We start from the raw sequence: 25,700 nt of genomic DNA on the forward strand, positions 1-25,700 counted from the left end.
GCTAACCAGTCCGGTTCTCTTCAAGGGTCCTCACATTGCTCACGTGCCTCCGAACAAAGAAGCTACGGAGAGACCACCGACAGGCAACGGGTAGGAGTTTAAGGCAGCGAGAGGAAATTAAAAATCCACTCGTGTTCATGTCGTCCACGGGGGACAGACCGTCACGCGTGCAGCTCAAACAACCTCTGAAACCGGGCAAAATAAGTCCAGCTACCCTAATAATCTTGGATCACAGTTTATTCCTCATGACATTTTCCTTGTTTTAGACCATTTCCATTTCCGTTATACATTTCCTCGGCCTAGAGTACAGGACGGTTTGACGAATACACGGGACACACCATGTAAAGGACTGCACGATGCCGTTTAGGTGAATTTACGAAGCTGCTGACCATCAGCGGAAATAAGAGCAGTGAGTGTGTTGTGCAACAACATCCCTCTCTGCTGGTGAGACTGAACTACTGCACCTACAGACAGGGCTGTTTCAGCAGAACTACGTAGTGGCCGTCAGTTTTCCTTTGAGGAAGAATCATAACAAATATCCAGATATCCCCCTCAAACAGGTCCTGTCACATCTAGAGTGGCACAGCAGGTGGTGTAATGGAGCCATAAAAGTTTATTTAGCTGACTTCTTTGTCCAACGTGACCTACAATATCCAGTAATACAGTTCTCGATGATTTGCTCTTTCGTACAACGGGATGTTTTTATTCCATCGATTCAGGGTAAGTACTTTGATCAAGTGTACTAGAGCAGGATTGGGATTTAAACCAACTACCTTCACATTGTAAGGCTGTAGCCGTAACCACTATGAGAGGAGCCAGCTGGAGGAGGTGTCCAGAAGTGCCAGCGATCTTACTATGGAGACAGTCTGCAGAGGCTAGATAGCAGCCTTGGCTCGAGATTCGGGTATTCCGGTGTATTTTTAGACATCTCACACAGTTTTCAGTAGGGCATGTGCTACAGGGTAATTCCCCCATGGGCCTGAAAATACTGCACAGTGAACTGGAGAACACAGCCGGTGCCGTTCCAGCTCCTAAGTGGGATCCGTGACCCCTCGTTTGCACCCCGATTTGTACATATCCATCGGTGCTGAGCCGTGGTCCTGCGAACCCCAAGCCCAGACTGACCGCATCGCTTCTTGGGATGGGAACGACATGCTTCTCAGAGCAGAGCTTCTAATAACTGCCAGATTTGACAACTTACATCCATGAGACTCATAAAACACAACATATGACAGAGGATCTTGGGTAAAACTGTGCACCAAAGTATTCTCAGACATCTTATCTGACATAATTAACAGCAGCACATTCATCAGTCACCACATGAGGCAACAGGGCACACGAAAGCTTGATGATTCTTCTGGACAAAAATCTTCAGTTGTGTTACGCGCGGGGGGGGCGGTGCGGCGGCGCGGCGGCGCAGCGGGTTTGGCCAGGTCCTGCTCTCTGCTGGGTCTGGAGTTTGAGTCCCGCTTGGGGTTCCTTGCGATGGACTGGTGTCCCGTCCTGGGTGTGTCCCCTCCCCCTCCAGCTCTGTACCCTATGTTGCCGGGTTAGGCTTCGGTTTGCCGCGACCCTGCGCGGGACAAGCGGTTTCAGCCAGTGCGTGTGTTACTCAGTCCATTGCTTAGTGCAGTAAAATCACTGTGCCGCAAAAATAAAAGTGTTGCTAGCCTGTCGCAAAACTTTTGCTCAACAGACCTATGGGAAGGGGCCAGTATTCACATTGAAAATCCCTGATTTGCTGTTTTAGATGTAATAGTTAGGCAAGAGCCTAAATACATCATTCAAAAGAATTTTTGTTACCCTTAACTACTCAGTTTACATGCTTTAATTAGTTTATATTTCATTAAAGGCTTCATACAACATATTACCCATCCGCTGCCGTGACTCCGGTTTTTGCAGCCGTACGCTGCCAGGACTCCAGTTTGTACTCTGGTTAATATGTGCTAACAAACTGCCGTGACACTGCAGGGAGCAGAGCTCTGACACTCGAACCTATTCCTTCTATTTCGGCTATTGGAGAAGTTCATCTCTGTGACAACTACATGCCGGTCTGATGAGGTTTCGCCATGGCAACGGTGCCACGGTGACAGACGTGACTTACGTACTTTGGTTGGCAGGGGGGCAGGGAGAAGATGAAGAGCAGGGATAACAGTGATCACGGTAATCTGACAGCTCCATAAACACAGTCCCGCCACAAAGAGCTTATAAAGCAATCATCAATATGTTGTCAGCGAAAAGACCCAAAATGTCCACTCATACGGTATCGGGACAGCTAATATCACCTAGGGAACAGGTGCCGTTTATGTTATCGGCCGAGAACGCGGACCTCCCCCGTCCTCTCCAAAACGACAACGCGCCCCATCTGTTCATCCCGGATAGCAAGTAAGAAAGGCCGGTAATAACAGAACCATCTCAACACCGCTTTGAGTGTTTTTCCTCAGGTTAGAAAGCGAGTGAAGAGCGGCAGCACCTCCTGTGGAAACAAAGCGCTAGCAGAATTACTGGTGAATCAGACATCGCTTCACAGTCACCTCTCTGGCATATCGCATCCCTCGTAACGGGCGATGCCGGCAGCGCTGCGGGCCGGAAGGGATTAAACAGCCACATTCGCCACGGACCAGGCGTGATGTTACACAGCTGTGCGTTCATACGCTGCGTACAACCCTGTCAGGTGCTGCTCTGTGATTCATTATCTACCTGCATTTCGGAGACTTACATTATTCATGTAGCTGACACTTTTTTCCAAGCAACTTGCAATGTTATTCTACCTATAATTACTTACTTATTTATACAACTGGGTAATTTTAGTGGAGCAACTTAGGGTAAGTACCTTGCACTAGGGTATTATAGCCAAAGGTGGTATTTGAACCAGCAACCTTTGTGTCCAAAGGCAGTACTTGTAACCACCAGGCTACCAAGGAAACATTTTCACTGCTTCCCCATCTCACTAATTTTTCTATCTACAAACTATCTCTGCACAACCTCTTCAAAGCAGCTTTCAGTAACTTTTTTGCAAATACAATAAAATTGTGTATACAAAATAGCATTACATTCAGTCAACAGATCAAAAAAAGGTCAGCCAGTAAACTGGCTCCTCAGATAAAAAACACAGCTGGGACCGAAAGTCTGTTTATAAAACTGATTTGTTCATAACTCCAAAGTCAGCGTTATCACTAAGCCCCAATCAAAAGAACTTAATAACAGAGGCATAGCTCGATTTATCTGGAGGTTGAGTTCTGTATATATCTCAGTTATAACTGAAATAAATTCAGAAAAATGTTGTCGGACTACTATTTTAATTTTATAAACATCAAGCTATTTTAAAAGAAAAATGAAACATCAATAACAATGACTGAAAAAAATATTTTGCCTGCACAAACATCAGCTCAGTGCTGATTGTTGGCCCGGTCCGCCGATAGCATCAACGATGTACAACATCTTGTTATTGATCACTGACACCTATCGACATCAGACATCTCCCGTACGCTCTCTGGAAGCGATTGGAACCGGACAGGCTTCACCCCTATTCTATTATGCCATCTATGGCCTGGATACATAAATACAGGTCACATCTACGCCACACGAAAGAAGTATGAGAAAATTGAAATGTGAAAAGAAATACAGTTAAAAATAAGGAAGAGCCAGAGGGGCCACGACTGTTACCTGCGTGACCTTCTCCGTGACATGGTGCGTGCGGTCCATCAGCTTGCAGGGAGCAATAATGTCCATCTCCCCAGGCGGGAGGGCGATGAGAGGGTCCGGTTTGAAGTCGGCAAAGTTCAGGGTGATATGGGGGATCTTGCTGATGGTCCGGTAGCGCATGAGGTCCGAGTCGGAGGTAGAGTTTAGTATGTTGGATCTGTTGTTTGTCACCCCTGCATGGACACAATCAGCGGAGACCTTGTGTAACAAGACATTTTTGACAGCCTTCTGAGATGACATCGATTGTTGCAAATCCACGAGGAAAAACTTAGCTGTAACGTCTAAAGTCAGGCTTAGCAATCGGGTCTGGTATATATTTCCCGAGCTGTTAATTTTGAATTACTCTGCTGAGGATTTTACAGACTTTAAAATTTCCTCTATTTATTCTGCTGGATTTTCTACTGCACAAATGAAACTTAAGTTGCGCTTCTCTTCCTACGTGAACTGACACCCTTCACCTTAGAAGTCATTCTCTTTAATTCCTGCTAAAGATCTCCGCGGCAACTCTGGACTTGTCAGCGCCGGGGCTAAGGTCACGCGTTTAACAGCCAGTGCTCCGATGCCCCCCGGGGCTCCCGCTCAGCCCACCTGTGCCGCCAGGCCGGAACTTGCGCTCCCACTCGGGCCGCATGGCCTCGATGTCATCGACGGAGGAGGCGCGCCTCATGCTGTGGAAGCTCTCCCGCGAGCGGCTCTGTGACAAGCTGCAGCGCGATACGGAGGCGTCGGGGTTCAGGCGGTGGGCCGGCGGCGGCGGCGGCGGCGGAGGAGGTGGGGGCAGAGGCAAGGGCCGAGCCTCCTCCGGCCAGGGCGGCCCCGGCTCAGATTTGTCCGGCAAGGAAAGGAGTTCGTCCAGCGCCAGGGACTCGTGGCTGAGGCGGGAAGCGTCCTGCAAACGGCCCGCTTCTGGGTCGTCCCGCAGAGATTGTCTGCTATTGGTCAGAGAGCGAAGGAGGGGGAGTCGCACCTTGAACCCACGCGAACGACCTAGGGCGTTGGGGCAGGTGCAGACATACAGGGAGCAGGGGAGTGAGCTCAGTGCACCGCTGCAATCAATTTTAAAGATCTCTTTATGCATTTTACGTTGCAATGTATTCATCTTAAAAGTACATTCTGTACATTTTACCACTTGATAAACTTTGATCTTTATATTAGAAATTCCCACAAGCGTCGCACAGCAATGCAGCGTGCGTGTTTTCCCAGGTTTAACTCCGATTACCCAAGAGCTTCGTGCAATAACAACAGAAAAGTGCTTTAAATGAAAGTGGGCATCTGCGATCTCGGCGTTTACTTCTCTTGTGATCCAAAAGGCATTAATAGCGGAGGAGTTCATTTTGTTTTGTAGTATTCCTTCTTTGGAAGGATTATCTCTAAAAGTATTGGACAATCCCATCATGTCGATTACTCGAATCTAAGATATTACCACGATAAACATCATTTCGGTTGTTGCCAATCTACCTTTGAAAACGTAGATACGCTGACTGAGTAGAGTATTACAAAAACAACACATGCAGAAACAAAGGAAACAAGTGCAGATGGTTATCCAGTGGGGGGGGGGGGGGCATCCACAGGCCTCAGCACAGAGGTGGTCGTACCGGAGGAGAGCCAGGGGATGGGCAGCTTGTGGCTGAGGTCTCGGCTGGTGTCTCGCCGTCCGTCCTCGGTCATGACCTCAAAGTTGAGGATGAACATGATCACCACGCCATCCTCGTTCTTCACGGGCACCACATCCACCATGCACAGGAAGCACGCGCCTTGGGGGTGGGAGAGAGCATTCAGTACACCGCACCGACTCGCGCAGGCAGAAGCACGGGGATACGCAGGCGCACGAGCAAAAGGTGTGCTGTAACGCACCGTCACTACCTGTTACACGTTACAGGAAATACGTTCATTTGCAGATGGGGTATTTCAAAAACTTACACACCTGTACAAAAAAAAAAATCGGTCGTGTTACTCTTATTATCTAAAGCCACAAAGCAGATTAGAGAACATGCAATAACACATTGACCTCTCTTAAGCTTTTGTTGGATTACAGTTATTTTACAGCCCAGTGCTAATGAATATTGAATGAATCACATCACCGGCATAAAAAAAGGTAACAGTGCATAGATCTACCATAGCGGAGGGTGGGACAGCGATGCAGCGGGGAGCGCTGGTGCCTCACAGCTCCTGGGCTGTGGGTTCGGATCTGGGTAAGATTCCGACTCTGTGTGTAGCCTGCGTGTTCTCCCTGTGATCACGCACACAGTGGCCATGCAAACTGTTATAATACGGTAAATGATCTTAAGGGTGAACATCATCACCAGGCAACAGTGAATGGAAACACACACTCCCAAACTCTAACGCAGAGACACCAGTTCAGACTCTGAGGTGAACACAGTATCAACACTGCGAGAACATCCCTGGCTTAAGGTCCTGGGAGGGTTTCTGGGTCCCAGCCGACCGCAACGTATTACAAAAACATCTTAGCCTCTGTGAACCGATAAAGTGTTTTTTACCACCTTCTCCGCTACGCTGTGAGTTCATCCCTTCTCTTCCACATCCTTCATGTATCCTCATCGTATCTATGCTGATGTAACAATAAATGTGGACTCAACACTCCTGTGAGTCACACGTTGCATACAGAGTCAGTAGGTGGCATAGCGGTTAAAGACAAAGGTATGTAAGAACAAGGTCCTGTCGCTGAACCTTTCAAAAGGCTTCTTAACACTCCTCTCGCTAAAGAAATTATTCTACTGAAAAGTAAATCCCAGTTTGTTCATGCTTCCATGATGCTGTCAGACTCAATGAGAAACACTTGGATGAGAAACAGCACAAGTAGCAAGGGTGAAATCCAATCCCCAGTCGACATCTCCACAACACTTCCCAGGGTGGGATTAGTGAATTTTTCTAATGATGAGACACAGGTGTCTTCACCCAAAAACACCACATGGGAGCAATTTTCCCGCAAGCGCTGCTTGGACGTAAATGGAGAGAAAATCCTGTCAAATTCAAAATAAACATTAATCATTTCTCAGCACACAGTTTGAAAAACATATTAGATGTCTTCCACCCAGAGGACTTCCTAAGCATGTCAACAAGACGAGAAAGATCAAAGCAAGAGAAACTGTTTGACACGTTTGTAGAGTAAGCAGTTCCCGAGAACACAATGCGTCCCTGAGACCACAGCGCGCACTGAGTAATACGAGGAAGCGCTCAGGACACAGCGCCCATAACCCCGAACCCGTTTCTGTACCTTTCGACACCGTATGAACGGTCGACCCCTACACTGACCTGTCTTCGGTCCCTCCACGCAGCCCCTGTCTCACTGGCCTGCCCTCGCTCCACTGGAGTCCAGGTTGCCGGGTGAGCCCACCGGGCAGCGTCGTCACGCGGTCGCCCTTGCCCGGTGTGGCCGAGCTCCGCGAATCGCGTTCCGCCAGCCGGCGTCCCACCGGCAGGAGGGCAGACCGTGTTTGCAGGGGATTGGACCGCTCCGTAATCTCAGCGTTGAAAAAGCGGACAACTGTAAAGGGGGATTAGCGGCCTTTTCGCCACATGTCTCTTCCTGGCAGCGTGAACCTCATGTGAGCGCGCAATTGCCCAATCGATCGAACCTCATGTGAGCACACGATGAAACACACAAACTCATTCGCTTAGACCGAATTTTACTTACTCTTCAGTGCCTTTTTCTTTACTGTATGGGTTTTCTTGTGGGGGGGTGGGGGGTGGACGACTTTCTGTACTTTGAGCAGAGGTGTTCTCATACATGCTGCGACTTGGTCTCCAGCAGGTGCTCATACCATATCTCCATTCAGGCTTCTTTCCCTTGAAGCCATGTGGTTGAGCAGAGAGAAAGTCAATCCACCCACCCATCTAACGCTTGTTTCTGTCATTTCTAAGGGTATTTCATGAATTCATAATAGAGTGATGCTTCGAAAGAGCTCTTCAGAAAACACAGAAAGGGCTCCTTTTCGACTGCGCTTCTGCAGATTTTGTAGGACATGGGAGGACTGCTTGTATGTTATCCAGCAGATTGCATGACCTGACATTAATTTTAATCCTCGTGAGAGACGCGGCTCTCTCTCGCTCTCGTTCATGTCCAGAACTGGGATTAGAATTCAATGGGAAGGGGATTTGACTTCAATTCATTATACTTCCTTTTTTCCCTCCACTCAAAAGAGTAATCCACTTTAAGATTCAGCCAGCATTGTCAATCCCTTGTACTAAAATCATTTCATTTACTTTGAGCGATGGCAACGCTGACGCTCTTGGAGTGAGGCCCGGTAACACTTAAGCACAACAGTTTCTCCTTCGTAACTGGGAACACAAAAGTTTTCTTTGTGCACCATACTAACCAAACTAAAAACATAAACAAGCTCCATATAAAACACATTAGCTAAAAAAAAAAAAAAAAAAAATGATCCATTGTTGTTAACATTACTGTTCGGAGCAGGGTACGGTGGTCTGAAGCATAACCTGGAAGAAAAGGGCATGTGAAGCAGGGTAAAACCTAGATGGGAAGCCAGTCCACCAGAAGACAATCTCTCTCTCTCTCTCTCTCTCTCTCGCTCTCTCTCTCTCTCTCTCACACACACACACACACACACACACACACACACTCATTCACTCATACATACAATTCAAATTTGCCATCAGAACTATCTGTAATTTGTTCTTCCATCATACATGCAACACACACATAATGGGCATGGAGTAAGCATTGCACCCGTAACACGTGCCTTTGAACTGTGGGAAGAAACCAGAGTATCCAGAGGAAACCTATGCAAACACCGGGAGAACATGCAAACACAGGACCGACCGAACCGGATTCAAACCCGCATCTGAACTCACAGCCCGGGAGCTCTAAGACACCAGCACCACCCACCGTACCTCCCAGGGCACAAGGTCTAAAAAAGTAACGTAATGCCGAAAAACTCCTCATTCTGGCAGAAATACCGAGAATTCCAAAAGATGGATTGTTCCGGCATGTTTATTTGCACTTGGCCGTCAGAGTTTTACATCTGTTTACATCCATCTTTCTGAACAACTCTTAGAATAAATGTGGTAAATGACACAGACGCATGATACGGCGGCAGGAATTTAAGTGCTTCCCTAAGACCCCACCTTACAATCACCTAAGAGGAGCTGAGCGGCGTACACGCTACATAACCCGAATCCTTAATTATTTTTTTCCTTTCTCCTGCTCATTCAATACGTCAGGGGTTAATGAGCACTGACGCTTGGTCGCTGATCAACAAACCCAGGTTCGGCACCTGGGGGGGCGGAAGCTCCACTCCGCAAAGCGTGAAGTCCAGCCTTAAAGGCCATTACAGAATCAGAACGGGGACAGGGAAGTCGGGGTGGGCGGAGGGGGGGGGGGGGCAGATTATCCAGCGAACATCTTATCAAAGCTCGGGCAGGATGAGAGTAGATTTGAGAAGCGAAAAACAGAGCTCACCTCAGGCAACCCAAAGGAAAGGGACCCACCTGACTAGGGTGTCCGCTTAGCCACGGCACATTACGCAAAAGAGAAAATGAGAAGCGGGCAAAGCGATTATTGCTAAGGAAAATATTACTTCCGTTTCCGCGCTCGTAAAGTGAGACACTCCGCAGCATCCCGTTAAACGGGACCTGAATATCTGAACTGCGGAGTTGAAGAGTAAATGTCACTGAAATGCGGCACTGCAAGAGCGCCCCCCATGCATGGGAAAGACATCAAGGCTGAACAGCTTGAGTGAACGCCCTGCAACGTAGAGCAATGAAGTCACGCATGCGGCAGCGTGCGGCGCACCTAGCGTTTTACATCGCTTTGGATAAAGGTGTCATCAGAAACCAAACAGTACTCGCCGTACACTGTTCAGCCCATAAAAACTGCCAGAAGTATGAGAAACTATAAATTAAAATGAATTGCAAGTAAGCTAGTAACGATCACCAAAACATTATCGTTGAAATGTAGAGTACAAGTACTTTAAGTACTACGCTAAAAAGCAGCACAGTACGATAGAGCATCGAGGCAATACAGGATATAGAGACGTTCTGAAACTACTGGAAGGGTCTCATTCGGGACAGAAGGTAACAATGTGGCCGCAGCTGGTGGTTTAGTGGTCAGAGTTTCTCTTCATCTAGATAGTTAGATCTCTGCTCCTGCCACTGCAGCCCTGATCAAAGTATTTACTCTGAATTGACACAATAAAAATACTCCGCTCTATAAAAACATAAACTATGGCAAAGGCCTCATCGAACATAAGTTGCTTTGCACAAAGTCCCCAGCTCAAAAGCAGTTAAAAGTAACAACACCTACAACTGGGTAGGCCTTTAAAACAGCACATCACCTATCTGCTTTGTCATGAATTGTCCCTAAAAGGTAAAAAGTTTCTCACTGCTGAGCATTTCCCCCAAACCAATCATATTTATGATAACAAACATCATAATAATAATGATAGTAGCAACAACAGCAAAAATAATAAGGTTTCAGTGTAGTGGTTAGAGGTGTCACTTTCATCCAAAGACCCGGGTTCGAACCCTCCCTCCTGTTAATCAGTGGATTCATCCTGAATTAAATACAGTACTTAACAGTACAAATGGGTAAAACATTGAATGTAGCTTAGTTGGAAACGTAACTTTTCTAAGACGCCTTGGAGAAGTGTATTAGCTAAATAAAGACGAAGATCGGCTAATCAAATGTGGAAAAGCCAATTAAGCAGTATGATAGATGCAATAGGGCTGGAAGACTCCACTAGATGGCAGCCCATGACAGCAGTGATTCTTCAAAACGGAAACGTCTCTTCTGAACACATCTGAATCACGAGCATCTACAGAAGGGCTGCATTTTATTCTTAACGCAGCAGCACTCGCTCATCAGGAGTTAATATTCTGTGATTGATATGCATTAATTTATTGATCAGCAGCACTACAGTCTGACAGTGGATAGGGCTATAACTCTGTGTGTGTGTGTGTGTGTGGAGGGAATAAGTGGGACAGGAATACTATTACATAATGCTATAGAATCACTTTCTCCCTCAAAGTGTAACAGAGAGACTGCGGCCCACCATCATTAGGCTGATATCACTGATATCATTTGGAGCAATAATTCTACATTGTATCATTTTGCTTAAAGGGCTCAAAGAAATCCCCCTCCTCCAAAAGGGGAAAAGGAGAAAGTGACATGACGTACCGCGCGAGTCAGACTATGTGTGGTGTGCGTGCGTGTGTGTGTGTGTGTGGCAGATCAATGGGAGGTGTCACTGTGACGCGTCTCACTCGCTCCAGCCAATGGTGTTTGAGGAAGGGAAGCAAGGGGCAGGAGGCGGCCAAGGTTCCATTCAAACCCGAGGCCAGCGGAGCAACAGCTCTTTTTTTCATCAGCATGCCTCTGTTCACTTTTAATTGTGATAAGTAGCAGCCAGGGATGGCGATGGAGGCCACCTGGTGCGAACCGCTGTGTCCGGTCCCTGGCACCACCTGGCGTGATGGGGGGGTGGGGGGGAGGAGGCTGGGGGTCCGGGCACTGCGGGGCGGTTCTTGATTGATGGCAGCTGCCGTGGAACGTTGCGCTCAGACAGGTGCTGCATTATGGCCGGTCCTTGGCTGCGGTGCATAAACACACATCCTGGGGGGGCCATGCCACCGGCCATCAATCACCAGTGGGGGGGGAGGCAATTGACGCCCTCACACTTCACACAACAAATGTGAATTTTATTCCCCAGATGTCTATGCTAGTCTCACGCACAGGAGGCACGTGTCCATCTTAATGCACCGAAGCCTCTTTTTGCAGGTCCCGCAGTGCCAGTTACTCAACCTGCGTGACAGTCAATGTACCTCTGTGCCCCTCTGCCTTTCCGAATTCCAGTGTGCCAGTCTCTTTATCCCCAGCAGAGCAGCCAGAGAAGCACTGGCATACACCCACAGCGCCATCACAGGGGCTGGACTCTGCGAGTGTGTCCAAAATGAGGTCAAACACACACAGGACTAGAACTAAACCCCTCGGCCTCAGACTGTGCAAGGTGGCATTATTAACATCTCGCACTCGAACCCTGGTGCCCAATTACTGCAGCAGGGTACTCGGGGCGGGATGGGTAACGTTACCACCGGACCAAACTGGCCTGCCCCGAGTGCCCGGCTTTTGGATGCTTCGGCAGTTCTGGAGCCTCACCAAACGACATTTACATTGAGTGCGAGCCAATCGGCACGGACCCAAAGCCTCACCTGGAATTCCTACTTGTTACATTACTGGGAAAGCATCAGCTCTCCTGCAATTCTCTTTCTTACCCATCACCTTACAGCAGGAGCAGCGGCTTTACCGTTAAAGGACCCAGATTCCAATACGTCCTCCTTCTGCAGTGCACTTGAACAAGGTACTTACCCTGAATTGATACAGTAAAAATAATCCAGTTGCATAAATGGGTAAATCACTCTAAGCTGACTTGGATAAATGAATAATTACTAATAGTCTGCCTTCAAAGCCCTCACTGGTCCCTTAGCAATGAAACATAGTAAGTGATGTGGCTTTACGCTCCAGCACACGGCGCAGTGATTGGCCAAGGAAGCCCCCCCCCACGTCCATCCTGGCCCGGGGCTCTCTCTGTGTAAATATCAAGGATGACATATACTGGGTGTCACCTCTGTCCCTTATAGAGACACTTGACAATGGTATTAGTCCATGCCCAGTGGGTGTACATTACTATGCTTCCCGGGTGTGCAAGTGTTGGAGGGGCAAAAGGTAGACTGTGGTTTATCGCGTTATTCCTCTGTAACAAAAGGAGGCCGAGACGGTCACGCGCGCGGTGCTCGTGAGGAGGGGTTTACTAACGGGCAGGGGTGTCAGCGGACAGAGGGACAGGGGGGAAAAGGGGACACGGGGAACTGGCGTCGAGGGGCGGCGCTCCGGGTGCGGGATCGGGGTCGGCGAGGCGCTCGGGCTCGTGCGTCCTGGTGCTCCGGCTTCGTCTCCGGCATCCAGGCTTCCCGCTCTCTCTCTCTCTTACCGGTCCTCCCGAGGGAAGAAATAGAGGACCTGCTTAGATTCCGGCGTCGTTGCTCCGCCCCCCGCTCCGCCCGGCTCTTAGCCCGCCCCGGCGTGCTACATCCTCCTTCTGAGAAAACCATTAGAATTCACGCACACACACAGACCCAGAATTTCATTTAGTTGACAGTTTTCCGTAAAGCGTCTTACAAATGATTTACCCATTTAAACAGCTGGGAAATTTTTACTGATGCAGTTTAGAGTAAACACCTTGCTGATTGGGCACTACCACAAGAGGTGGCATTCAAACCTACAGCCTCCAACACCAGAGGCGTGGGCACTACACGCTGTACAGACACCAAAAACGCACACGCTCTTAAGAGCTCAGCCAGGGAAGCTGCAGCGGACCCTGGATGACATTCCGCCAAGATGCCGGAAACAATCGATTTCACCAGCGCGGGTCTGGCGGTGCTGAGCTCCCACGAGGCACCGGTGCCGGCCCATTTCGGTGACCTCTGTGCCCCGTTCCTTTGTAGAGCCGCGCATCCTGCGAACGTCACATTCCACCATCCTGCTGTTTACAGGAGTACCCAACGCTCGCTACAACGACAGGCTGCCGGGAGTACAAACAGACACCCCCCGCCCCCATCCCCGCCTCTCCCCCTCCGTTCAGAAAGGACTCCGAATGAGGTACGTGCGCGTCCAACGCCCAAGGGAGTCCGCAGAGGTAACGTAAGACAAACACTTGTGTTGGACCAAATACTAATTGAACGACAGCTCAAAGAGGCTCTTTAGAAAGAATTTAACAAACACAGGTTCTATCATTTATATACGGACAAGAGGGGGAACTCATGCGCTGCAGCTGTATTTATATATTTAATACATATGTAGACAACGTATGTATTAATACACATATAGAGACACATACATCCATATCATTTCTACTGAGCGAACGGGTGATTATGTCATATCAGGTTCTACAGCCGTAATTAGGTTTTCAGCGCTCTAAACCAGGTTTTGTTTTTTTCCCTCCATGAGGCGTTCGATTAATAAGTTCGTCAAGGCGTTGAGCTGACGTGTCTTCGGGGCTCTTCTGCAGCAGTTCCCGGAGGTGTACGACCCTTGTGAGCTACTTTGTTTTCACTCTCCTCTCCAGTTCATCCCAAACAAGTGTCGCCCAGGGTGCACAGGAGTACTCGCGCTTTTCACTCGGACTGCACCTGCTATAACTAGGTCGTTGAACTATATCCCGCTCTCATCCCGGCTCATCCAAAGCAGACCTTGGCAGCGGCGCACGAAAAGGATTCGCTGCTAGAACGAAAATTGGAGAAGCCTACAGCAATGGGATTAAAACCAGAACAACCTTTAGAATGACCAAACAAATACATACAAACGCTCTCTGACACAACACACACCACAGACCAGCCCGGTAACCCAAGAAACAACGCGGCCTAGTCTCTCGGGCCATCATTAGCAGGAAAGGATGCCGCAGTCAGATGTTTACTGCAATCATGGTGATCAGGGATAACTCGTCTTAGAAGGGAGGAAAAGGGGGTTTTCTTGTGGGTAGGAGGTAGGGGGGGGGGGCACGACGGGAGCAACCCCATCCCCACACACACACACACACACACACACACACACACACACACACACACACACACACACACAGAGCACAACCCTGCGCGCTGTGCCGAATTCGAGTGTTGTGAGTCAGACAGCTGCTCATACAGCTGCAGCACCTCCTCCTGACAGCCACTTCACACGAATGAGAGCGCACGATGGAAGAACCCAAGCCTGCAAACAGGGCGTCAGCAGGAGGTGCGTTGGTTAAGAAAGGTAGAACCGAGAGGTTCGGGGTTGTTTTTTTGTCCTTAGAAGGAAAAGCTTGCCGTGCCATTAATCGACGGCCGTGACCCGAATCGTTCCAGTAAATATCGCTCCGGATATATCAGCACGCATATAAACTGCAGGCATCACTTTAGATAAGGGAGCCAAAGGAATTACACAATTCCAGAAAAAAGATGGGTGAGACCTCCTCGAGATCCCGCTTCTGTTATCGGAGGAGCCGCTCAGAGATCTTAATGCTTATTAAACCCGAGTGGTAATTTGGCACGTTATCTATAAATAAATTCAGACGGAACAATTCCTATTTTGATGTCCGACACGCTCGCAGCTCTGTCACGGTGACAGCAAGCAGGTGCAGGAGAAGCTTGTCTAAACAGTCTGCTTAAACGTCACCCCCGCCCCCGCCCCGCGGCCCCGGCCTCGCCGCCCACCCTCGCTTCGTCCTGCTAAATATTTAACCTGCCGGGATTGAGTTGCACAAAGCGGGACTGGCTTTTCTCTGCGAGCCGCAAGGCTGTGTGCTGAGATCGCCGTGCTCGGCGCGCTCGAGCGGCGCACGAAGGAGGCAGCTTCTCGGGAGTGGCCTCGTGGATCGGCCCCGCCGGTGCCGCCGCGGAGGGGAGGGATGGCGGCCACCTGCTCCAGATCTGGCTCGCCCATTAGGGGTACAGGAAACCGGGCCTGGAGGATTATCGCAGGCATCAAGGACGTGGATTTCTGAATGAACATCAGTGGCTTGGCGGGCAGTTCCCTGAGTCACGCTGCTCCGCACGCAGGGTGGGTCGCGTCGTCAGGTCTCCCGGATTATACCATCCTTCCTGTCTCTTGTCCCGATGTATCCGAACCTCACCAATCGACGAGCGGTCATTAACGCCCACATCCCTTTCCCTGCTTCTGCAACTCCCCTCTCCCTGTTTCACTGCAGATGTGTGAGAATATGGTAAAAGCCAAATGGGGGTTGGGGTAATTTAGCTTAGGATTGTTCATTTGGTTGGGGGGATAGGGGGGTTGATAAATGCAAGGAATGCAGTCTCAAGGCAATGCCAGGATCCTGCACCCTGCTTCGAATGCACAGCTCCACCGGCGGCGAGAACAGCTCCGATTGGCCAGTCTGAGCCGCCGCCTCCAGGCAATCTTCCCCTCCTCCACCCCACCCCGTCAGCACACCAGGAGCATGTGGACCCTCATCCGACAGGAGGGAGGGGGTTAACGGGCCCAGAAAGATGGCACGGGAGCCGCCCGCCACCTGCACTTCCCGCGGATCCACACAATCAGCCCACGCCGCTCATTAAAGCTTTTTAGGAGTTGCTAAGGTAACAAAGGAAATGCCGCTCGCTGCCGCACACCTCATCAAATTAAACGCTGCTGCGCTTAATTAATTCTAAACATGTTTAGCAAGATCTAACATCTTTCATTAAATAAAATGATTACGAAATCAGGGCTACATTGACGGTCTTATTTTAAGAACATTCTCTTTTCGTGTTGCTGATTATGCAGTGTTGATTTCCTTCCTGCCTTTTCCCATAAACGATTTCATCAGAATCGATGAACAAAAAGGATGTGAGAGTCTGCGTCTATTCTTCACTCTGCAGAGTCAAATAAAATGCATTGGGGGAGCTTTCCAAAATGTGCTTTAAAGGGGCACAATTGTGCAGCAGGTGCCTCTACACCTCGGTTGTGGGTTCGGATGTGGGTTGGAATCCTGCTCGCTCTACATGGAGCTTGCATGTTCTCTGTCTTTGTGTGAATTTCCTCCCGTGGTCCAAAGATGTGTTTCAGGTGAACTGCTGACTCTAAATTGCCCTTTGAGCGTGTGTGTGTGTGTGTGTGTGTGTGAGATTGCCCTGTAATATGCTGGGGTATGCTTATGCTCCAGAGCCCGAGAAGCAGATACCGATAAGCCGTTTCATGGTTTTTGAATTCCGGACAAGCGCACGTGTCCCTGCCGACCCTACGGGGCTCCTTCTTCAGCGAATCGGAGCTCTCACGGGTTTCTGAAGCGCCACCGTCCACCGCAGGTTTCTGCAAGACGATGAAGAAAAGCTTTCCATCTGACAGATTTATTAAAGGTTTATTAAAACTGCAGATAAAACAATCCTGCTTTATTGACCGAGAGAAAATCTGCTTTTTCTCATAAGCTCTATCGCCAGCAGCGAAGGATGACGTCCGACTGCTGTTTATGGCGGCACAGCGATTCATTTTTTAAAAAAGACGACTGTTGAAGATAATGAAGGCCTGAAATCTGATTTAAACAACAAAAAGGAGACTGAGCAGCTGAAAGATGGAGCAAGGACACAGAGCTATTCTTACATTAAGCTGCTTTCCAGTCACTTAAAAGGGCCTATTCATCCTGAAGACGTCCATGCATGGACACAACACATCCATCGCCGTGCACCTCGGAGCAACGCGCACGGAAAGAGACATTTTTAAAAATTTAAGGGAAAAAAACAATAGTGTTGCCTAAAATGATGTAACAACAACACATGACGTTGCATCATATGTAGTAAAGAAGAGCGAACCCTGAAAATGGGTGAGACCGACTCTGCGTTTTTGCCGACGTTTTAACGTGTTTGAGGCTCCACGTTTAAAATTCAAGCCTCACAAAGCTGCTGGTTCGTTCCTGACCTGCTGGTGGTGCGGTGGTTTAAAAACACAGACAGTAAAGTGACGGCTGCCGGCTGAATTTCCAAGAGCAGCTCGTGTAAAGGGTGAAGGACTAACTTTTGAATTTGGCATAAGCTGCAGAGGGAAATAGATCTGAAGTACATGAGTTATGAAACCACTCCTGAGTGATGCAAGGGACTCAGCGGATCTTGGGGACACGGTGTCACGCCCTCCGCCTCGGTAACACGCAACACCGGCAGCCGATCAGGATCCGGGCACATAAAAGGGCAGCCCGGACCGTAGGAAGCTGCGGAACCTCGCTTCAGCCTCATTACTCACTCGCGCTCCTAGCATCCGCTCCTCGTCCTGCTCCTCGTACTCGACCTCCTGGTTTGTCACGACTCCTCGCCTGTCTGCTGGATTTCGTTTCCCGGATTCCTCCCTTCGGACTACGTTCGCACATCGGTTGACCTTGCATGTTTTCTGGATTGCCCCTTGAACAAGCTCCCTGTGCTCCGCGCTTGGGTCCGACGCGCCCGCTCCGGGGAAACGCCGTGACACACGGTGCTTTGTTCCAGCAAAGACAAAGCTGAGAACCACCAGGCTTTAGATTCTGGACCTCGGGAGCTGGACCACCAAGGGGCCGGAAAACATGGGATGTGTGTGTGTGTGTCTGGGTGTTTCAGTCTTACGGGGAACGTCTACAGTCCGATTGTGATCTGGTTGCAGAGCAACCACATGCGCTGTCACACACACTCAGAAAGCAGATGGTCTGTCTTGCTTATTGCAAGTTCCCTGGTGCTGTTATATACGAAACCCCCAGTACAACACACTTCTTCTGATGCACTTTCATACTTGACTGTTATTAGAGTGCCCTGTAACTACTGTATTTGGCAAGGCAGCTTGTCACAAGCACAGTCATCGGTAGAGTCATTAGCAGGACAAGAGCGTCGCCGAAACAACAGCGCACGGTGTAATCTGCGGCCCTCTTCGTGCCACGACAGGAAAAGCCCGTGTTTAGCTAATGAATGATGTTCACCGTCGAATTTCTGACAGCAGACTGTCGGGACTTCGGGCTGAGACGAGAGCGTTTGCTGACATGCATAGTCATGGCAACGTGCTATTTTTGGAACGGCACAATAAAAATACACGGCTTGCGGAGGTGTGGGTCGTCTTCAAGAGTGGCACTTTCCGAGAGAGCCCGAGTCTCCTGTTCTTCGCTGAACCCTGGCTGGAGGCCAATTTTAACTCATCTGTGCAAGTTTAAATAAAGAGGAGACACACACACACACACACACACTCGCACATTTGTCTTGCTATCGTTGTGGGGACTTCACAAGGACTCCTTCTTTAAGGGATTCCTTCCTCTAAGAAACTCAACATAATGTAACACATTCTCCACTTTCACGTTTACTGCTCAGAAAGCTTTCCAGCATTTTTAAAAAGACAATGCGTGTTGTGGAGACGTCCCCAAAATGCCCCCTTTTCAGGGTTTACCGCTGTTGTGTGTTAACAGTTCCTTCAAAAACATGAAAAAAATGATTAGTAAAACAAGGTCCCCAAGAGACACAGGTTTCTATATTGTCCATCTATGAACATTCTTCTAAAGATGCAACAATAGAGCAGGAAACAATACAACGGACATAATTTGTGTTAATGCTTCAACGGCAAATAAAAGAACAACGAAAATCTACTAAGAAAACCGAAGGATGATGTTTCACAGGACCGTAAACAGGAGAAACGTGTTTTGGCGTAATGATTATAGTAGCGGTTAGTAAGGATGACAGTTACGATGTAGTCTATGCTCTAACACCTACAAAAATGGTTTATATCACCATCACAAACACAGCAATGAGTGGGAGGAGATGTTTTTGAAAATGCGGGACAAACAAACATCAACTTTAAACAGTTGACTGCTGCACTACTAAAACTCTCGTCAAGTTCCTCAGCAGATGTCTTTATCAAAAGAAATTTATGCAACACATTCATAGCTGACCGGAGCAGTTCAGGTGTGGAATTCTGCCCCCGGGGACAACAGCAGGGAACGACCATGCTAACGACTGCCTTTATAGCGTTATACCAATCAAATATCTGTCATTAAATCACACTATTTTACCTTAATAACTGCACCAATAAAATGATCCATTTGAGTTCATAATTACTAACTTTTATTTAGCCGACATCTCGGTCCGATGTGACTCACGATGCCAGAAATCGACTTTACGCTCATTTAGCAACTTCCTACGGCAGAGTATTCCTACGTTTTTAATTCTGCGCAAGTACCTTGCTCAAGGGTACTACGGCAATAGTGGGATTCAAGCTAAAAACCTTCCGATTCAAGTCGGCTGCCGTAAAAACTTCACTGCTCACTTTGCAGCCTCATCTCGTAAATAGTATGTTAGTGTTCTACTATGGCTTGATTTAAAATATTGATTCCTCGGACAATGCTAGGAGAAAGATTTAGGAGAGCATATTCATGTCAAGAGGGCGGCGTAATTCACTCTGAGGGACTATACCTGCACGAAAGCCAAAAATTCAAGTCACCTGTGAAGGCACCTATATATTCTGGCAGGCTATTTCAATTAAAATGTGATGGCTGCTTTATGAGGCGTATGATGAAGTTATACCTGGTGTCTGACCTTTTATGACTGAAGGGAGATGAAGCAGTTTGCGGAGGTGCGAGGACGTCAGCTTGGTAACTGACAGGCTCGCGGCTCTTATTTATATGCAGAAGTGAGAGAAACCTCCTGTGCATCTATTTACCGCGATACCTAAAAATGAGAACATGTGCCTATACTGTAGGGTCAACCAACTAGGAGCTGAAGAGACAGTGAGTGGGACTAAATACAATGTGATACCTTTGAACTTAAACAACCAAGCAACTTTTTCAACATGCTGATGAGAGATGGAAGCCTGTATTATTGTTTTATTATTTAGAGAACACTTTTGTCCAACGTGGCGGCCGAGTACATATACTTGTTAGCCTGAAGGGTCCATGAGGGGCCATGCCATCGTCCCTTGATGGAAACTGCTCTCCTGGCTGTAGTCAATATGACCCTGTTCTAGAAATGGGTGATTAATGGGTAGAATCAGTTCATTTGGGAGGCATTCCACTGGATAGCAATCTGAATGGGGATCTGAGATCAGGCCGTTGTGCGAGACCCCTGACCACAGTAACACTGTATGGACAAAACTCCAATATCTATAGGAGCACCCCATTACAACACCATTTACTACTTATCTTAAAAGCCAAGGGGATAAAAACCTAAACCACAGATATAGCCATAATGGAATTACTTGGTTTTATTGCTTGATTCATGGGCCAGTAACTTGAGTACTTCTAACTAGATATGAATAATAACTCATTTTGTCCTGCCAACGAAACGTAGCTCTTCAGAAGTCAACCGTAGCAAAGAACAGAATTGAAGGAAGATGTTGTCTTGGTTGTAAACATGTCTGCTCTGCAATTTCACCATTCATTCATTATCGGTAACTGCTTGCGTTACAGTAGTCCAAAGCCAGAAGCGCAGTGCGAGGCAGGGGACACCCTGAATGGGACATCGGTCCATCGCAAGGCCTCGACATACACACTCATTCATTTTCTTACACATGTACATATACTGGGGCAATTCAGAGTCACCAATTCAGCTCAAACCATAACTTTGGACTGTGGGAGGAAACCAGAGCACCAAAAGGAAGCCAAGAAAACACAGGGTCAACATGTGAACACTCTACAGACAGAGCCGGATTTAAACTCACCGGCCCGAGAGCACCAGTGCTACCCGCTGCACCACCATGCAGTCCATGATTTAGCCAACCAGCCTCACATGTACAAAGGTCTTACACTAATTAGTATGGGACAAGCTTTTGGGAAAGACTGCAAGATCGAGTTCCTCTCTTACCACTGCTTTAGTACCTTTGAACAAGGTGTGAAACCTGGTTTTCAGTTGTGCAATACTCTGCTATCTGCTGTGGAATACAATCGCTTGGGATGAAAGTGTCAATTACATAACAAAATAATAACGCTGCAGCCAGAAGCTTCAACAGCATCTGCTGTGTGTCTCCATTTCACTCCCCGCTCGGATTCCCCAGGACCGCGATTACCTGCCTGTTTACCAACCCTGTCTGTGACATAAGACCTGAGGATCGTGTCCTCGGGGCGGAATCACAGTCTCCCATTACCGCCGCCTCTCAATCAAGCAGCCGCGGGAACCCACCGATGGACCGACTGAGACCTACTTGCACGTCGGGACTAAAGTGCGATTAAGAAACAGACGTGAGCTCATCCGGGCCTCTCTCGTGTTTCATTCTGTCAGCGGCAGGTACAGTGACACACTGAGGATGGGTGAAGCCAACCACGCACACAACCGCACGCACAGGCAAGGCTCCGTGACATACTTCCTGGATACGGGCCTTGTGGAGACGAGCGCCTTTTGGCTTGGATCCTCGTCGGCATGCGGCTGCTTCTCCTCTCAGGGCCACGAAGTAAACTGTCATAGGACATACAGATGGTTTCTGTTCTCCTGTGACAGAGAGCAGCGTCGTAAAAAGGTCTCGCTCCGGCACGCAAATCCCTGCCAAGGCTGGGTTAGCCAGGAGTAAAGGCTATCCGTCTTACCAAGAGGCAGCCATCAAAACACTTAAAAATAATAAAAGAACGCAAAAAATGCTGCTAGCACTCACCAACCGCTTCATCGCTCCAGTAAACCTGAAGTGTGTGGCTCTGGCTGTCGGATGAAAGCTACACGCCATGTGAATGATGCTATGACCGCACTATTAATGTCATTCCCCAGTACCTCCACATGAGACATAGACAGATCAGCCTGGCATTTTGACCGCGTGCTCAGGCGTCATCCGTCAGTCCATCTGCCTGCTGTGACCCTGGCAGCTGCTGTCTACAGAGCAACTGGGCGTCACGGTTTGCCACAGCGCGGTGGTAGACAGGTGGGGCCTTAACAGAGGCATCATGACGGTGACCTTCGTGTCCGGGGGGGCGCGCATCGGTCAGGCAGTCCACCAGCACCTAAGGAACACATCAGCACTTTCATTGTGCGGTTAGTAGTGGTCCTGCTCAAGGACCCACACAGGACCACAACCCCATAGCCGATGGGTGCTGTTGGGCATACGCCTCAGCCTCCCACTGCCAGCTGTGCAGGGTTATGCGTGTTCAAACCCAGCCGTAGCCTCCTGTGTCTGCATGTCACGACTCAAGGTCACATTTATGTTTGGTATTGACTCACAAAAAAACTAATTTTTAAAAAAAAAAAAAGTCTTAAGAGCACAAAGGATTGGTAATCCAGAGATGTGCGGCAATGAAAGTGCTAGAGACGGAACTGTCTAGAGAACAGAGAAGTACAAACAGTTCTGGATATGTTGTGGCGTGCAGCGCCGTGGGTTTGGACGGGGTGAAGAAGGACGCAGAGGCAGCTTTCATCTCGTACGTTTTATTGAACATCGGCACACAGGGAAATAATGCTCTCAGTCTGAGGACCCAGTTTCCTCCAGGACCTGCGCTTCTAGCCAGCCTTCCCAGCCTGCTTAGCGCCCCCAGGCTCTCTCTTCTTTCTCCCCATGGCAGACGCAATCACACCCTTATATTCCCGTATGTCACCAAAAGCTAACCAATTACAATAAACACATTTCCTGCTCAAACACAGTAACACGGGTTGTTACAGTATCATATGGAGCCAACAAGGGTGGTCTGGACAATCAAGAGCAGGCAGCAGATAACTCTTGGAATTCAAATCTGGCTCGATTTGTGTGTAGTTTCCATGTCCCATGTTCCATGTGTTCACGTGTGTTTCCACAAAGTGCTCTGGTTTCCTCCCACAGGTGAACTGGTGACTCTACTTTATCCTAAGTGTCTGTATGTGAGAGTCAGGGGTTGGTGTTGTATTGCTCTGTTGTATGAATGTGTGAATGATTGTACAAGGTTTCATTTACTTTATCTAGCACTGTAAATCACCTTGGACTGAGGAGTCAGCTAAAGACTAGTTAACAACCACTGTACATCACTGTGGTGAAGAGTATCTGCTCCATGAATACAATGAAAATAATCAATACGCAGTATTTGCTCAGAGGCAAAAACATCTCAGAAGCACTAAGCTTTACTTGTTGGTGAGATCGACAAAACCGTTTTGCTCTAAAGACTAGTCTGGAGACAATGTCTATAAACAGTGATTTGATACAGGTGGTCCTCGATTTGCGATGGGGTTACGTTCCGCGAAAATGTTGTAAGTCAAAAATGCATTTAATACCTCTAATACACATCTCTGCGTGACAGACTGGGAGATGCGGATCGCTGTCACTGCCCAGCATCGCAAGAGAGTATTGCTCCGCACATCGCTTACATGGGAAAAAAGTCAAAATTCAACATCTGAAGTACCGTTTCTACCGAATGTCTATAAGCAGCTCAATACTGTCAAGTCAAAAAAAGCGTAAGACGGGGACCACCTGTACTTTAGCATCACTAATGCCAGGCAAACTGGTAGCAGCAATACCAGCTCCAGCACTAGTACCAGTATTTATGCTTTTGGAAGTGATGCACAGAAAACATAAAAACGGCATAAGCTTCTGATTATGCTGTATGCTGAAGAATGAGCATGAAGCCAGACTGCGGGGTGTGTTTTAAAAAAACCGCTAATTATGTTATATGGCTTGGTGATTTGTGGATCCGATGAATTATTTTCAATTTATCGCAGAAGAAAGCCCATCTGTGGTTTGCCAAATAGCCAACTCTGGTTATTTAAGTCCCTACTGATCAATGATAACATGTGTTAATGAATGTTTACTTCATGCCTGGCTGGGATCTCAAATGTCCTCTCTCACCTCTGTCGGCTGCAATTATGTTTGTGATGCGTCCTGGTCCCACTCCCAAATTAGCATGTAAAATACACACAGGTCAATAGTGGGGGAAAAGCCACGCGGAGTTTTGCCCATAATCAATAACTCCCGACTGTGTTTTGTGCCCACAGGACACACATTTTTTTGGAGGTCTTTCCATGATGATAGGGCACAAACAAGAGGAGCAGGAATAAAAACACATCAATGAACAAGAAAAAAAAAAAAAAAAAACTTGCATAATCTGGATCACCAGAAAAAAATAAAACAGGTTTGCCTGTGTTAGTATTGATTTTCTTCAGTTTCCTCCCAGAATCCAGAGCCGTGTTTCAGTTGAACAGCTGACTACCAATCGTCTTCACTGTCTGTGTGTGCATGTCTAATGGGTGTGTTACATTGCCCTGATGTATAAATCTCTCTCTCTCTCACACACACACACACACACACACACACACACACACACACACACACACACACGCACACACAGAGTCTGAAACCACTTGTCCCAAACAAGGCCGCGGCAAACCGGAGCCTAACCCGGTAACACAGGGCGCAAGGTTGGGGGGGGGGGGGGGGGACACACACCCAGGACGGGACGTCAGTCCGTCACAAGGCACCCCAAGAAGGACTCAAACCCTAGACCCATCGGAAATCGGGACCCGGGCCAAACCCGCTGCTCCACTGCGCCCCCCGCTGACATATAAATGAGTTTCATAATTGTAGGAGGTTCAGTGTAGCGTATCTACTAGTGTCCCCTTGGACAAAGATATCAGCAAAATAATAAATAACAAGTGTATGTCGCGTTGAAGAAAAGCGTCTGCTGAAAGAAAGTAAATGTTAACATCTGCTACAGTTTATAAACACTGTAATGGTTACTGTAAGATATTACAACATTTTCATGTTCATCTGAACTCTGAAGAACTCCATCGAACAATAAAACAACCTCGTCCAGTCCTTACAGTAATATTTCAAGTTAAGCGATAAAGCCCGTGAAAGCACTACATTACATCATATTCAACACTATTTGATGCAACAATAACTGCAGTGTGTAAATGACATTGGCCCCAGTGTACTGTGTCCCAAAGAGCTGCGCAAGAGGCAGTTTTTGTCGAAATTGTATTATCCCACTGGGATTCAAACTTTATTGGAGGACGGCTCAGCGTTTCGGATCCGATGGGTGGCCTCTTGAACGGATTTCAGGGCAACTTTAAATGAACCGCTCCAAGATGAGCGGTTCAAAGTCAAATGACCCCTGATGAGCAGAGGGGTTTTGCAAGGATGTGCAGCTTTGCCCTGGAGATGTTCCCTGCTGCTCAGGAGGCAGCTGGTCCAGCCTGTAGGACATGGATGCAGGAAACCAGAGACTGACAGGACTGCTGGAACCCAGGACGAGAAAGATGGGCTCCAGGTTTTTGACAAAACGGCAACGGAAGAGTTCAAAAATAAAATATATGTATTCATTTAGCTGACACATTACGGGACTTGTTATACAGCTGGGTAATTTTACCGGATTGGATGGAAATTTAGGATAATTACCTCGCCCAAGGGTAAGACCAAGTACATGAGATTTGAACTGCCAGCCTTTGGATCCAAAGACGGCAGCTTTAACTACTGTTCTGTCAGTTGCCCCATACACAGTCATATAAAAATTCAAAACACGCAAAATTTGCAGCACTCATTTTCTGAATCTGCTGGATTTTTCCATCTCTTTAACGTCCCGTGCTGTGCTCTTAATCATTTTTCCCTTTGATATCTGTATTTC

The 25,700-nt window shown here is 48.0% G+C and overlaps 1 protein-coding gene across 1 annotated transcript in view; it reads right to left on the minus strand.

Annotated features, from left to right (window-relative positions):
- kcnh2b (potassium voltage-gated channel, subfamily H (eag-related), member 2b) overlaps positions 1-25,700 on the minus strand; it is a 142,774-nt gene that overhangs the window by 63,640 nt on the left and 53,434 nt on the right. The window contains exons 3-5 of the mRNA XM_029255017.1: positions 5,301-5,459; positions 4,294-4,692; positions 3,667-3,878 (exon numbers count right to left, since the gene is read on the minus strand). Coding sequence (XP_029110850.1) covers positions 3,667-3,878; positions 4,294-4,692; positions 5,301-5,459 — 770 coding nt within the window. The remainder of the gene's footprint in view (positions 1-3,666; positions 3,879-4,293; positions 4,693-5,300; positions 5,460-25,700) is intronic.

The sequence above is a fragment of the Scleropages formosus genome, chromosome 9 (assembly GCF_900964775.1).
Source record: "Scleropages formosus chromosome 9, fSclFor1.1, whole genome shotgun sequence".
Taxonomy (NCBI): Eukaryota; Metazoa; Chordata; class Actinopteri; order Osteoglossiformes; family Osteoglossidae; genus Scleropages; species Scleropages formosus.